Source organism: Podarcis vaucheri, assembly GCF_965113315.1.
Source record: "Podarcis vaucheri genome assembly, chromosome: 7".
Classification (NCBI taxonomy): domain Eukaryota; kingdom Metazoa; phylum Chordata; class Lepidosauria; order Squamata; family Lacertidae; genus Podarcis; species Podarcis vaucheri.
In genome coordinates, this window is record NC_138765.1 from 11,324,485 (window position 1) to 11,339,922 (window position 15,438).

The 15,438-nt window shown below is 49.8% G+C and overlaps 1 protein-coding gene across 2 annotated transcripts in view; it reads right to left on the reverse strand.

Annotated features, from left to right (window-relative positions):
• Positions 1-15,438, reverse strand: part of NECTIN2 (nectin cell adhesion molecule 2) — a 106,901-nt gene that overhangs the window by 3,265 nt on the left and 88,198 nt on the right. Inside the window, exons 6-8 of one of the 2 annotated variants that reach the window (XM_082231187.1) lie at positions 5,129-5,273; positions 3,916-3,979; positions 2,192-2,296 (exon numbers count right to left, since the gene is read on the reverse strand). In XM_082231187.1, coding sequence (XP_082087313.1) covers positions 2,192-2,296; positions 3,916-3,979; positions 5,129-5,273 — 314 coding nt within the window. The remainder of the gene's footprint in view (positions 1-2,191; positions 2,297-3,915; positions 3,980-5,128; positions 5,274-15,438) is intronic. The other variant, XM_082231189.1, reaches the window with a different exon arrangement.

A 15,438-nucleotide genomic window follows, 5' to 3' on the forward strand; every position in this document is an offset into this window, starting at 1 on the left:
TATATGTGACTGGAAAAAGCATCTCCTAACTACTCTCAGGACCCTTAACAAACTACAGCTCCCAGAATTCTTTGGGGGAAGCCATGACAGTTTAAAGTGGTATCATAGCTCTTTAAATGTATGGTGTGATGGTGGCCAGGCCAGGCCAACCCAGGGGCATCATCCTGGCTGCCATTCACAGGGGTCGACATTGCATGCTCTCTCTGTGCTGAGCTCAGCTAACGTGGCCAGGCCCGAGCCCCAGACTAGGAGGGCCCTAGCTAAAGCTGTGGGGGCTGGATAAACACGCCCCCTAAGGAGCCGTGCCACAAGGGACTTATGTCACAGACTATGTTACACCTATTTCTTGTTCGTTCTTGTAATCAGGGCTGGCCCAAGACATTTTGCTGCCTGAGGCAGAGCAACAAATGCTGCCCCTCCCTCGCAAGTCAAGGCCTCCAAAGCTCACCAAGATATTTTGGGACTTAATACAATAATAAAATACCGTATTTTTTGCTCTATAAGACTCACATTTTCCCTCCTAAAAAGTAAGGGGAAATGTGTGTGCGTCTTATGGAGCGAATGCAGGCTGCGCAACTATCCCAGAAGCCAGAACAGCAAGAGGGATTGCTGCTTTCGCTGTGCAGCAATCCCTCTTGCTGTTCTGGCTTCTGAGATTCAGAATATTTTTTTTCTTGTTTTCCTCCTCCAAAAACTAGGTGCGTCTTGTGGTCTGGTGCGTCTTATAGAGCGAAAAATACGGTAAATAACAGTTCATGGCCCCTTCAAAACACCACAATTCAGCTGTCTGAGGTGGACATTTGACACTGCCCAATGGTTGGGCTGGCCCTCTGTGCTGCCTGTTGGTGTGCACAGAATTAGTATATTGATTCTGAAGGTAAAATAAAGGCTGTTAGGTCCAGTTGCGGATGACTCTGGGGTTGCGGCGCTCATCTCGCTCTATAGACCGAGGGAGCAGGCGTTTGTCCACAGACAGCTTCTGGGTCATGTGGCCAGCATGACTAAGCCACTTCTGGCGAATCAGAGCAGTGCACGGAAACACTGTTTACCTTCCCGCCTATGTATCTGCTTGCACTTTGACATGCTTTCGAACTGCTAGGTGGGCAGGAGCTGGGACCAAACAACGGGAGCTTACCCCGTTGCGGGGATTCAAACCGCCGACCTTCTGATCAGCAAGCCCTAGGCTCTGTGGCTTAAATCCCAGCACCACCCACGTCCCTCTTGATTCTAAAGAGTACCTGGCAAACAAACATATCTGCAGCTCGCCCAATTGTGTTGGAAAGACAGGTCACTGTTTGTGGGAGCAGCTAGTCTGAAGGGCACATCTGTTTTGACCAGCACTATGAAGCACTGTGCAATCCAAGAGGCAAACGCCAGGATCCTAAGCAATGCTGCTGAGAACCCAGAAGCACAACCTCAGATTATAGGCAGTGTAACGCTTTTGTGTCTGCAAAAGTGTGCAGCAAAGGAGGGGTGCTGAAGCAGCCCCTGGCCCTCTGCTCCCTACTCATCTTGCTTGGTCCCCCTTTCTACATTGTAGAAAACTCACCAAGCCTTGCCCACAAGTTTGCAAATTAATTGCTACGTTTTGCAGCCATAAGGACTAGAAACTTTGAGGACTTTAAAAACAAAAAGGAAGCCATGAGTCTCAGGATTCTCTGGTGTGCACTCGACAACCAAATCCCACGCTCTGAGAGGCACGATCGCAGATGGGCAGGATACAACCTGGGAGTTGTGTGTGTTTGTTATACAGATCTTCCACATGGGGCCCTGGGGCCAGCATGGGCTATGTTATGTACTGAAGTTCTCACCCTGGGCCAGCAGGGGGATACTGTAGATAGTTATGCAAATAAGGGATTGAAAGTGACGTTCAGTGATTGGATAGTTTTAGAAAATTGTTACAGTTACGTTGTACTGCAGCTCTATATAAGCAGGCTGACTGAACCCTTCAGTTCAGTTCTGTCCTGGCCTGTGAATAAACAAGAGCTGTTTGAAGAATCGCTGTGTCGTCTGATATGTTCACCCACAACTTAACAGGCTAGGTTTTCTCTCCAAGGCAAAGCCGAGAAGCTGAATCTCAGGGTGTCAGAGCGGATCCCGTTTCAGAGGGCTCAGTCTCCTTGATTGCACCCCTTGTGCTCAACGCGGGCTCTTCCCTAGAGAAAACTCCTTGGCACGGGCTCCCCCTCACCTCCATTGCGGTGGCAGCGACCCCGCCAAAGAGATCGTCTGTGGTGCTGGGTTCATAAAAGGGTGCTTTGAGCGGGATACTCTCAGCCTCACTGGGAGTGGGAACCTGGAATAAACCAGAGATGTGGGATGAAGACGGGAGGGGGCAGCCTGAACTGCCGGAGGAAGCCAAGAGAGAGAGAAAGCTCCCTTCCCAGAGTCAGAATAAATTCCAGGATACTCTCAGCCAGAGAGGGAGAGAGCCGCCAGCACACACAGAATTGCAGGTAGTTCCCTCCCCATCCATCCCTGGTCGCCTTTGCCTGTCTGAAGAGCTTCTTAAGACTGAGCCAGCCACCTCCTATCCAACTGCAGGAAGAAACTGCTGCAAGCAACCCTGCCCAAAAGCTTCACCAAAGCCTCCAGCGTCTCTTCGTTATCAGCCAGCCATGGCAGGGCCATGCATATCCTGCCATTTCATGCAAGCACCACACAGATATTTGCTGTGGGAGCCAACGTTCATTGGAGACTCCCAGCGTTCTGGTTTTTATTTTCTAAAAAGCAAGTTGCTAGGCCTTATGGTTTGCAAAGAGAGCTTTGCCTGAGAGTGGGCAACGCCTGCTGAAATCACAGCCTAAGAAGCCCTGCTGGGTTAGGTCAGAGGCCCACTGAATCCAGCATCCTGTTCCCACCGTGGCCAGTCAGGTAGCAAGCCCAGAAGCAGGATCTGAGCACAAGAGCAGCCAGAGGGAGTAAATAAGGCCTCCAGCGACAGAGAGAACATGCATTGCCCCACTGAGCTCTTGGCCTGGCCCCAGGAAGAGCAGAAACAGAAGGGAATAAGCAAAAAGCAACAGATATTGCACACACTTCAACAGTGAACAGGTACATTAAAACCCAGCTTTTCTCACTTCAAGGATGATTATTATTCTACTAACCCAGTCAGATGGGAGATGATGATGATGATTAACAGCATCCTCTTTCAGCACAGAGTACAAACAGCCCTGGAAATTAGTAGGCTGATGATTGCTAAGCATGCGAGGGACGGGTCTTGCCTGCGCAGGGGTGGCTTGGCCAGCGCCAAGGACGACATTGCCAGGTAGCTTCTGCCGAGTTCTGCAAGCTCTGCTCCCTGCATTCTCTGGCCATTTCCCACCACACCTGGGAGAGACCTTGGCCAACTCCAGCTACAAAGGCAGCTTCTGTGGCTCAGGATGCAGGTAGGTAGGACATCGTTTTGGGCAGTCTTCAACAACCGGGCACCCTCCAGAGGTTCTGTGCTGCAATTCCTATCAGTCCCAGGCAGCACACCCCACTTCGCCCTGAAGCTCTTTGGGGGCAGGAGGGGGGCGGTCTATATTGGACCAGCCAACGTCTATTAGCGTAAAGTACCTCATGCAGTTGGCAGGTAGGGCCAGCGGTGGTGAAGGACCATTTGTAGATACAGGGAAATGGGAGCCATCATTAACACCAGGGTCAAATAGACAGAGCCTCCCTTGCCCAATGGCACCCAGTGAGTTTGACGGCTGAGCTAGGAAGGATATGACTCCATCTCCCTTTGGTACAGGTCCTACCCACTTTCGTCCCGGGCCCCAGCTCTGCCCTAGAAGTTATCACCTGGGACCTGCAATTCGCATGGGGACACTGTTATAATTTTGTCCCCCCAAAAAACCAGTCCAAGAGACTGAAAAAATAACCCCGTGTGTCAGGAGCATATCCTGGCTACTTCGAGCCACAGATACTTACCGGTTCTGTTTCGTCAGACAACTGGCAGGGTGGGGGCGGCTTGTAGGCAGGTGGTCCTTCCAGGCTGCAAAGACGGCAGGAAGGAAGACGGTCAGGTGAGGATGTAAGCTGCCAAACTACTGACTACCAGGGCTGGCTGGCTGGCTGGCTGGAGATAATGTGCTTTAGGTGGGTCAAGGGTGCCATGGATTCAGAAAGGTTGAATACCACTGCTCTAGGTAGTGGGTGTTAATCATGAGTTCAGATTTGCACCCCAATGGGTAAAGAGATGCCAGTGAAAAGGGCCACCTACTCAAAAGATGGTAGGCCAGATTTAAAGGGTTTGTTGATACCCAACCTCTGGTTCTGCAGATGTTGCTGACCTGTGTCTCCCAAAACAGCCCACCCAGCGCTGGACAATGGTCAATGGCTGGTGGCAGCTGAAGTCCAACAACATCTGGCAGGCCAGAGAGCCCCTGCGATAGAGAATCAAAATGGTAGGCCCATGATAAAGGAATAGCAAGGGACCTAGGCAAACGATGCAGACGGGAAAAGTGCAGAAATAATTACATCCATCACCAACCTGGTGGCTTCCAGATGTTTTGCGGTCCAAAACATCTGGAAGCCACCAGGTTGGCCCGCAAAACATCTGGAAGCCACCAGGTTGGCAAAGGCTAAGCCAATCCCCTAGAAATTTGGATCGCTGTTCCTGCATTGTAGACCCACCATATTGATTCTCTGTTGGGGCCTTCTGGCGGTTCCCTCACTGCAAGAAGCCAGGTTACAGGGAACCAGGCAGAGGGCCTTCTCAGTAGTGGCACCTGCCCTGTGGAACGCCCTTCCAGCAGATGTCAAAGAGAGCAACAACCACCAGACTTTTAGAAGACCTCTGAAGGCAGCCCTGTTTAGGGAAGCTTTTAATGTTTGATGAATCACTGTATTTTAATATTTTGTAGGAAAGCTGCATGTATGTCTAAATAAATAAATAAATATTATTAGGATGATGATTATTAATGAACTAAACCATTTTCATTTGTTTCAGTTAGAGCTGTACGAGCCTGCGGCGTTTGTCGCCAGCGACACTTCACCTGCCCAATCTGAACCCAGACCAACTGTGGCAGAAGGAGAAGGAGAGGTTATCCCTTTCTTGCCATGCCCTGTTGCCCACCTCCCTGGCCCCCTGCACTCTATCTGGAATCCTGGCCCTTAGCCTTGAGCAAACTGAGCCACTCACTCATCCTCCTCGCGATCCATCCGGTTCTTCTGCTGCTGGCGGCAGATCAGGATGCCAGTGGCCACCACGGCCACGGCCACGATGGCCGCAATGAGGCCACCAATGATCCCCCCTGTGGTGCCTGCCCCTTCCATGTTGGGCTTATCTGGAAGAAAGAAAGAAAGAAAGAAAGAAAGAAAGAAAGAAAGAAAGAAAGAAAGAAAGAAAGAAAGAAAGAAAGAAAGAAAGAAAGAAACGCTGTGAATCAGAGGCCCATGTGAACATGTGTTGCGCATCAGGCTGTTTCAGGAGTGGGGGCGCTTCGTTCCTGTAGGTGTTGTTGGGTGGCATGGCCAAGATCAGGGGTGATGTCTGGAGCCAGAGTCAGTCGTATGTCAGGAAAAAAAATACCCAGTGTCATTGAAGTTAACTCTTTATTCAAAGAAACCAAAACAGTGCAAGGTCATGTTGTGCGGATGCCTGATGATCGTCTCCCAAAGCAGCTACTCTACTCCGAACTTACAAATGGAAAGTATAATGCTGGAGGTCAACAAAAGAGGTTAAAAGACTCTCTCAAGGCAAATCTAGAAAAAAGTAGGATAAACACAGACAACTGGGAAACACTGGCCTGCGAGCGCTCCAGTTGGAGAACAGCCTTTACCAAAGGTGTCGTGTGTTTTGAAGACGCTCAAACTCAGGACAAAAGGGAGAAACGAGTTAAGGGGAAGGCACGCTTGGCAAATCCACACTGTGATCAACTCCCGCCTGGAAACCAATGTCCCCGCTGTGGAAGGACGTGTGGATCCAGAATTGGCCTCCACAGTCACTTACGGACTCACTGTTTTAACTGTGTTTATGGAAGACAATCTTACTCGGTTATGAGAGATCACCAAAGAAGAAGAAGAAGAAGAATGATCCCAGCAACTCTGAGGACTAAAGGTCCCTACCTTCCCACTCCTCTCCAAGGTTCCTTTCCCTGGTTCCTTCCCCAACAGCCTAAGGCTCCATCGTCTTGTCTCTCTTTGCTCTGCCCTCTTCTTTTCTCTGCATGTTCTGGGAGATCAGGCGGGAGGGGAGCTGGCTGAAGCAGGACAGAGGGACTCCCTGGATTCTCCAGCAGCCGGCCTCAACTCTGTCTCTTGGCCCTCTTCCTCTCCCACCTCTGATTCTGCACTGCTCTCTGCCCCAGTCTCTTCCTGCTCACGAAACCCTGTTGCCTCTTCAGCTTCGGGCAGTTCCTCCTCCCAGTCTGCACCCTTTGACCAGACACTGCCATCCCGCCGTCAAAAACTGGCTGTGGGCCTTCTTCCCCCGGGGGTTCCCATGGGGGTTCCCCAGCTGGTGCCTCCCATCACTCATCTACATCCAGCCATGACAGGTGAAGGAAGTTGTAGTTCCGCAAAATGTGGCAGGCTACAAGTTCCCCCATTTCTGACGTACGCAAGACATCAAAACTCTCCTCAAACATTCAGAAAATCCACCGCTGTGGCACCCAGGGGCAGAGAAGCTGTAGCTCTCCAGATTCCGTCAGGCCACTAGTCTGATCCAGCAGGGATCTTCTTATGTTCTTAGGATTGATGGGAGTTGTAGTCCAACAACATCAAGAGGGCTGCAGCTTCCCCCCTCCTGGGCTCCTTCCCAGGTCAAAGGATAAGTCTGCGTGGAGCTGGCACCAAAACACATTTTTAAAAGCAGGCCTGATGGCCCCACAACTGTCATCTGTACCTGGAGTCACCCAATTCCACCAAGCAGCTCTCACAGATGAAAATCATTCTTTTTTTTAAAAAAAAAAAATCCTGCACCAAGGTAATCCAAACTGTGCAACAGGAAAAGGCGAATTCAGCGACCTGTATACCTTATGCAAAAAAAGGAGAGAGAGCGCATTTGCATGGGTTTTTTTAAAATTTTTTATTCAAAATTATTATCCAAGAACATATCATCCTTGTCCGCCCCCCCATTTTTCCTCCCTCCCCCCTCCCACACAGAACCCACCCGCCCCCGCCCCCCGACTTCCCTCAGTTCCAGTCTTTGGTTTCTCTGAGACTGCTGTTTTCTGCATGTTACAAAGTTGTATAGATCCTCAAACTATTTAGCTGATTATTATCAATAAAAAGTTTGTGAATGTTTATTCAAAACCTGCCAAGGAGTCCAGTTCGCTTTGTTGCGTCTTCAGATACTTTGTAAAGGGTTCCCATTCATCCTTAAAGTCACAGTTATCCTTGTCCCATAGCTTATATGTCAGTTTTGCCAGTTCTGCATAGTCCATCACTTTTTCTTGCCATGCTTCTTTAGTTGGGGTTTCTTCAGTCTTCCATCCTTGTGCTACCAGAACTCTCACAGCCGTTGTCGCATACATGAAGATGTTTTCCAGCTTTTTTGGCAGGTCTTTCCCTACAATCCCCAACAAAAATGCCTCGGTTTTTTAAACAAATGTTAAATGGAACATTTTCTTCAAGCATGGTTTTCTTTCCTTTTCACAATTTCCTACAAACATGGGGATGGGGCAAGGCCTCTGGTTATTGGAAGTCTCTTTCAGCAACTGCTGCTTCTGAGATTTCAGCTGGCCAAGTGGGGCTCGCCTGTTTGCAAGCCTCCCCTCCAAACAACTGTGGCTAGAAAAGGAACTCTGAGGTTTTCAGAGAGCTGGGTTTGGCAGACGCACACTCGAGCCTGTTTGGCTGTGAACGGACACAGTGGTTTTCTGCTTCCACTACAGGGGTCAAATCTACTCAACAAATGCCAGGATGAATGTGTGGTCTCCAATTCTATTCTGCTCTGGTCAGACCTCACCTGGAGTACTGTGTCCAGTTCTGGGCACCACAGTTCAAGAAGGACACTGACAAACTGGAACGTGTCCAGAGGAGGGCAACCAAAATGGTCAAAGGCCTGGAAATGATGCCTTATGAGGAACGGCTAAGGGAGCTAGGCATGTTTAGCCTGGAGAAGAGGAGGTTAAGGGGTGATATGATAGCCATGTTCAAATATATAAAAGGATGTCACATAGAGGAGGGAGAAAGGTTGTTTTCTGCTGCTCCAGAGAAGCGGACACGGAGCAATGGATCCAAACTACAAGAAAGAAGATTCCACCTAAACATTAGGAAGAACTTCCTGACAGTAAGAGCTGTTCGACAGTGGAATTTGCTGCCAAGGAGTGTGGTGGTGTCTCCTTCTTTGGAGGTCTTTAAGCAGAGGCTTGACAACCATATGTCAGGAGTGCTCTGTTGGTGTTTCCTGCTTGGCAGGGGGTTGGACTCGATGGCCCTTGTGGTCTCTTCCAACTCTATGATTCTATGATTCTAATTACTGATGCTGCAAATGGTCACCGTGCTGATTTTGCACAGGTTTTAAGCCGTAATTTAGTTCCTGGCCTGTAATTTTTTCATTTAATGGCATTTCATAACCCTCTCATCATTCCTGGCCATTGGCTACGCTAAACTGAGCCTGCGAGGAAGCTGGAGCTCTGCAACATCTGGAAAGCCAGAGGATCCCCACCTCTGCCCATGTGCTATACAGTGGTACCTCAGGTTACATATGCTTCAGGTTACAAACGCTTCAGGTTACAGACTCCGCTAACCCAGAAATAGTACCTCAGGTTAAGAACTTTGCTTCAGGATGAGAACAGAAATCGTGGGGCGGCGGTGGGGCGGCAGCAGGAGGCCCCATTAGCTAAAGTGGTCTTTCAGGTTAAGAACAGTTTCAGGTTAAGAACAGACCTTCAGAATGAATTAAGTACGTAACCAGAGGTTCCACTGTATATATTCCTCTCATCCAAAGATAACAATTCATGCAATACAGTCATACCTCAGGATGAATACACTTCAGGTTGAGCGTTTTCGGGTTGCGCTCTGCGGCGACCCAGAAGTAATCAAACGCGTTACTTTTGGGATTCGCCACTCGCACATGCGCAGAGGCTCAAAATGACGTCATACGCATGCGTGGAAGCGGTGAAACGCCACATGTAGATGCGCAGTCGCGTGTTACGTTTGCTTCAGGATACGAACGGGGCTCCAGAACAGATCCCGTTCGCATCAAGAGGTACCACGATAGATGATGTGGATTCTAGTCCGCAAACCACCATGCCCCCAATACGTGTCTAAATCTTTAAGGTGCCGCAAGACCTGTTATTGTTTCTGCTGAATTGTGATAGTAGAATCGTAGAGTTGGAAGGAAGCATGAGGGTCATTTGGTCCAACCCTCTGCGATGCAGGGATCTTTCTGGCCAACGTGGGCCTTGAACACACAGCCCTGAGATTAAGAGTCTCATTGCTCTTATAAACACACAGCCCTGCTCCTCATAGAGGAGAGGGCTCTCAGTGGCTGCCAGATACAATGGCTGTGCTCTGCTTCCACAGCCAGAGGAAGCAAAGCTTCCAAATACCAGTGGAAATCGCAGGAGGGAAGGCTCTCTCTTGGGCTCGGGTCATAGAGAATCATAGAATCATAGAGTTGGAAGAGACCACAAGGGCCATCGAGTCCAACCCCCTGCCAAGCAGGAAACACCATCAGAGCACTCCTGACATATGGTTGTCAAGCCTCTGCTTAAAGACCTCCAAAGTAGGAGACTCCACCACACTCCTTGGCAGCAAATTCCACTGTCGAACAGCTCTTACTGTCAGGAAGTTCTTCCTCATGTTTAGGTGGAATCTTCTTTCTTGTAGTTTGGATCCATTGCTCCGTGTCCGCTTCTCTGGAGCAGCAGAAAACAACCTTTCTCCCTCCTCTATGTGACATCCTTTTATATATTTGAACATGGCTATCATATCACTCCTTAACCTCCTCTTCTCCAGGCTAAACATGCCCAGCTCCCTTAGCCATTCCTCATAAGGCATCGTTTCCAGGCCTTTGACCATTTTGGTTGCCCTCCTCTGGACACATTCCAGTTTGTCAGTGTCCTTCTTGAATTGTGGTGCCCAGAACTGGACACAGTACTCCAGGTGTGGTCTGACCAGAGCAGAATACAGTGGCACTCTTACTTCCCTTGATCTAGATGCTATACTCCTATTGATGCAGCCCAGAATCGCATTGGCTTTTTTAGCTGCCGCGTCACACTGTTGGCTCATGTCAAGTTTGTGGTCAACCAAGACTCCTAGATCCTTTTCACATGTACTGCTCTCAAGCCAGGTGTCCCCCATCTTGTATTTGTGCCTCTCATTTTTTTTGCCCAAGTGCAATACTTTACATTTCTCCCTGTTAAAAGCTTGCAGATTTCCCTGGGTGATCCCACGTGAGAATAGGATGCTGGATTATATGGGCTGCAGGCCTGATCCATCAGGCTCTTTTCATGTTTTCGTGTAAACCCAGAACAGGGCTTTAACTGGCCAGGATTATACATCGTGGTTTTTATTATTATTTCTCTTACTCTCCAATCTTCAACCACTAGGTGGTGCCTTAATTCTACGCTGCAGATTAGCAATTGCAGGGGGGTTGTACTGGCAGATAGGAAGGTTGAATGGACTGTGATTCACACCACAGAGGGAAAGCAAGCAGCCCGGTTTCTGCTCTCCCCTGGTGCCCCCACTGCACCCATCCCACTGCAGTTTCAGGGACTGGACGTTTGGGAAAGGATGAGGGCAAAGCATTCTTCCAAGTTGGAATCCCCGGCCATGGGAGGGAAAACACAAGATGCTCCCCCAAATCTAGTTCTAGGGATGGCAATCTATTGATTAGAGAGGGCTGCACTGTTATTTATTATTCTATTACTTATTAGATTTATGCACCGTCCTCATCGCAAGATCTCAGGGCAGGTCACGAGATAAAACGCCAAGTAAAAGCACAAACAAAACGGCTAAAGCAAAAACGTTCAGGCCGACGTCATCCATCGCACAACTGCCCTGTGCAAAATCAGGCACATCGGCACCAGGAGAATCTCAGCCATCGTAGTTTTCAGCAAATACATATCTGCCACTCCCGCCCTGAATTGTTTGCGACGCAACAAATGGCTGCAAGCAATCAATATTTACCCGCCAAGTTTCTAGCCCTCAACACTCGGAAGCGTAGGGGTGAACCGCCGACGAAATCTCGGAAGGCGCAGATCAGGATTCCGGCTAGCCAGGTTGCCTTCCTTTCGCCACGGTTAGCAAGGAGCGATATAAATTATGCAAAATAGAGATGTATGGAGGCGAATGAGCTCAGCGTGCATAATTCATACGGCCTGTAATGCGCAGCTTTTCTTCGGCACACAATTGATGTTTTAAGCATAAGGGTGAAGGCAGCCCTGAGAGGGGATGAATGCCGGGATTTTGCCTTTCATCTCTCCTCAGCGCTTTGAAGAGAGCGAGGCCTGATGGCTACAGTGTGTGAGTGAGTCTCTCTCCCTCTCTCTCTCTCTCTCTCTCTCTGTGTGTGTGCGCGTAGAGGTGCATGAGAGGTTTCTGGATTACAGGCCCGTTATGGGGAAAAAATAAAGAATGAGGTCCAGTGGTTAAGTATGAGGTCCAGTAGGCGCGTTTACGATTTCAAGAGAGTGTTCCAACAACCCTTTGCGCTGTTCTCCCACCCGCCCAACCGCACATGCGTACACAAACACACTTTGCTTTTCTACAGAGTCTGGGTAAAAAGCATACCCTCCAACTTTTCTCCAATGAAAATAGGGGTGTCCATGCCTGTGGCGCTGTGGGTTAAACCACAGAGCCTAGGGCTTGCCGATCAGAAGGTTGGTGGTTCGAATTCCTGTGACTGGGTGAGGTCCCGTTGCTCAGTCCCTGCTCCTGCCAACCTAGCAGTTTGAAAGCACCTCAAAGTGCAAGTAGATAAATAGGTACCGCTCCGGCGGGAAGGTAAACCGTATTTCCATGCACTGCCCTGTTTCGCCAGAAGTGGCTTAGTCATGCTGGCCACATGACCCGGAAACTGTACGCCAGCTCCCTCAGCCAGTAAAGCGAGATGAGAGCAGCAACCCCAGAGTCGGTCACGACTGGACCTAATGGTCAGGGGTCCCTTTACCTTTACCTTTATGCCTGAAAGCATGGACAGTCACTGCCAGTCAGGGCAGACAATACTGACTGAGATGGGTAAAAAAAGTAAAGGACCCCTGGACGGTTAAGTCCAGTCAAAGGCGACTATGGGGTTGCGGTGCTCATCTCGCTTTCAGGCCAAGGGAGCCGGTGTTTGTCCACAGACAGCATTTCCGGGTCATGTGGCCAGCATGACTAAACCGCTTCTGGCGCAACGGGACACCGTGACGGAAGCCAGAGCACATGGAAACGCCGTTTACCTTCCTGCTGCAGTGGTACCTATTTATCTACTTGCACTGGCGTGCTTTCAGACTGCTAGGTTGGAAGGAGCTGGGACAGAGCAACGAGAGCTCACCCCATCTTGGAGATTCGAACCACCGACCTTCCGATCAGCAAGTCCCAGAGGTTCGGTGGTTTAGACCACAGCGCCACCAGCGTCTGAGATGGGGCATTGGCCTGACTCACCATAGGTTATGTTCTTATGTGTTGGGTCTCTGCGACCGCACCCTTTTTACTGGTCTGCCAGGGAGAAATGAAGCAAATGAAGGCATGTGTGTTTGTGTGTGCTTGCATCACTTTTCCTTGCCAGGCAAAGTGCCCACTGCTCAATTTCCGCCTGCTTAAGAAGGCGACAACCCCTGTCGTTTGTCACTGCCGTCAGACGCTCTGGGGCTTTTCATGGCACAGGGCATCCCGGCTCTGCCCATCACATGCCAGAAGCTTGCGCAAGGCCCATCAGGAAAGGAAAGGCAGCAAAACACACATACACACCCTCAACCCACAGAGAAAGTGTGCTCCTGTCCCCTCCCTTGCAGTGGAAACTTCATCAGGACTAGAACGTTTGTCCTGGCTACCTGGGGCTCAATTTTTATGTATGTTTCTCTCCTTCTGGTTCAGACTTCGTGCATTCTTTCACTGGGCGGCCTTGCACAAAATCGGCGTCGGCTCCCTTCTGCATTATGAGGATAATAACTACTACTTCACAGAGCTGTTAGAATAATGTACATAGGGATAATGAGGCAACGCATGAGGAGCACTTTTAAATGAAATTAGAGTCGACAGCAGGCTTAAAAAAAAAAAGAAAGCCCTGACCCATCTTGCTGCTGTGCCTTTAATAGCATCCCAAAGTGCAGAAACCTGAAAGCAAAGCTTTTCACGGCAGGACGATCAGCAGAATCACTTCAAAAGCCAGCGGATCAAGTGGCACTCACAGGCGCAGGAGCAGAGGCAAGGGGAAAAGTTGGCAGTCTTCAGCACTAATTAAAGGAGGGGTGAGGAACCTTAGATGTATTGGTGAAATATGGCCCTGCAAACCTCTCCGCTTGGCTCTCAAAATACAGTGGTACCTCAGGTTAAGAATGTAATTCGTTCTGGAGGTCCGTTCTTAACCTGAAACTGTTCTTAACCTGAGGTACCACTTTAGCTAATGGGGCCTCCCATTGCCGCCCTGCCACCACCGTGCAATTTCTGTTCTCATCCTGAAGCAATGTTCTTAACCCGAGGTACTATTTCTGGGTTAGCGGAGTCTGTAACCTGAAGCGTCTGTAACCTGAGGTACCACTGTACTCCCTAGGCCAGGCATGTCCAAAGTCCGTTTTGGGGGCCTAATCCGGCCCCCGTGGCAGTATCTGTCCTGGGGTAAAATCCTAAGGAATAGCACAACAACCTTGGTTGGCCCTCACACATGTTCACTTCATCAAATCTGGCCCTCTTTGAAAAATGTTTTGACATCCCCAGGCCAAACTCCTCAGAGCCCTGCCCCACATTTCCCTCCAGTGCTTTTGTCTGCTTGGGATGTATAGAATCACAAAATCGTGGAATTGTAGAGTTGGAAGGGACCCTGAGGGTCATCTAGTCCAAACTCTTGCAATGCAGGAATATGCAGCTGTCCCGTAAGGGGATCGAACCTGCAACCTTGGCGTTATTAGCACCATGCTCTAACCAACTGAGCTATCCAGGTATCTTTGGATGGCGATAAATACTCTTCATTGCCTGGGTGGAGAGAGGAATGCATGGTTGCATGCAGAAACCTCTTGTCTTCAGGTCAAGACTCTTCTATCTGGCTTCCTTCAGAAGGAAGGGTAGGATATAAATGGACGAAATAGCAATGATAACCTGTTGCTCCACCCAGTTTTGCTCTTCTGGAATGTGGCCCCCAGGAGGCTAACATGGTCCTCAGGCAGAAAAGGCTTCCCCACCCTTGATACTGTATATTATTGTTGTTATTATATATTTATTTCTACCCCGCCATTTTCCCTGCCAGGAACATAAGGCAGCTTGCAGATTTTTTTTAAAAAAAATCTCATTCCTTCTAGACCTGGGCTGGGGAACCTTTGCCCTTCCAGGCACGGCTGGACTCCAACTCCCATCAGCTCCAACCGACAGCTGAGGCTTATGGGAGTTGTAGTTCCGCAACAGCTGGAGAGTCGCAGGTTTCTCTGGCCCCGCCGTCCCAGATCCAGGGCAACTGCGGCCAACTCCTTCCTTCCCAGCAAAGGCCATCTGTCGCCTTCCCTTTGTGTCGGGAGGCAAAAGCACCAGAGGTGCGAGATTGAGAGGTGAAAGGCAGACCTCCGCGTGCCATCTTTTCGCTGCCAGCTTGGCGTGTTCATCCACTAACTGATCCCCTCCTCGGCTCTCCTGGGACAACCCATAATTACCCACAGCCCCATCCATTATGCATGGGCCAGCTTGGAGCAAGTGCCGGCGCGTAGATTTCTCTCGCGGCGGCTCGAAATTTACTATTTTCAAGCTGAGGAGCAGGTTTCCAAAGGAATCCTTTCGACGCCAGCCCTGCTGGCAAGGAGCTGGGCGCAGCCAAGGATGCCGAAATCCAGGAGGGGAAGGAGAGAATCTGCAACTTCCTGGCGCGGGTACAAAGAGGAGGAAGCGAGCCTGCAAGATCGGGGTTGCCCTCCCTCCCTTGGAGCAGGCTTGGTCAACCTGGCACCCTCCTGATGTTTTGGAGGGCAGCTTCGAAACATCTAGGGGGCACTGGGTTCGCCAAGGCTGTGTTTTAAGAGCGTGGGGAGGAAGCAAGAAAACGGAGGAGAGAGAAGACGTGGGAAGATGGTGAAAAGGAGGAAATGTTTTCTCTTACTCGGGGAGGCTTAAAGGATTAGACTGTTCCGAGCTTAGAAATGCCTATGACTGCGGGGGAATATGACAGCCACACATCCGGAATATGAAATCAGAGGATCACAAAAAGCAGAGAAAGAGAGAGGAGATGCAATTGGATCAAGCCCACTCATCCACTCCCACCCAGCCGAAAGAATCTGTCACAGACGTCTTGGCCACAGCCCAGCCGTTCAGTGATAACAACAACAACAATTTATTATTTACACCCTGTCCATCTGGCTGGGTTTCCCCAGCCACTCT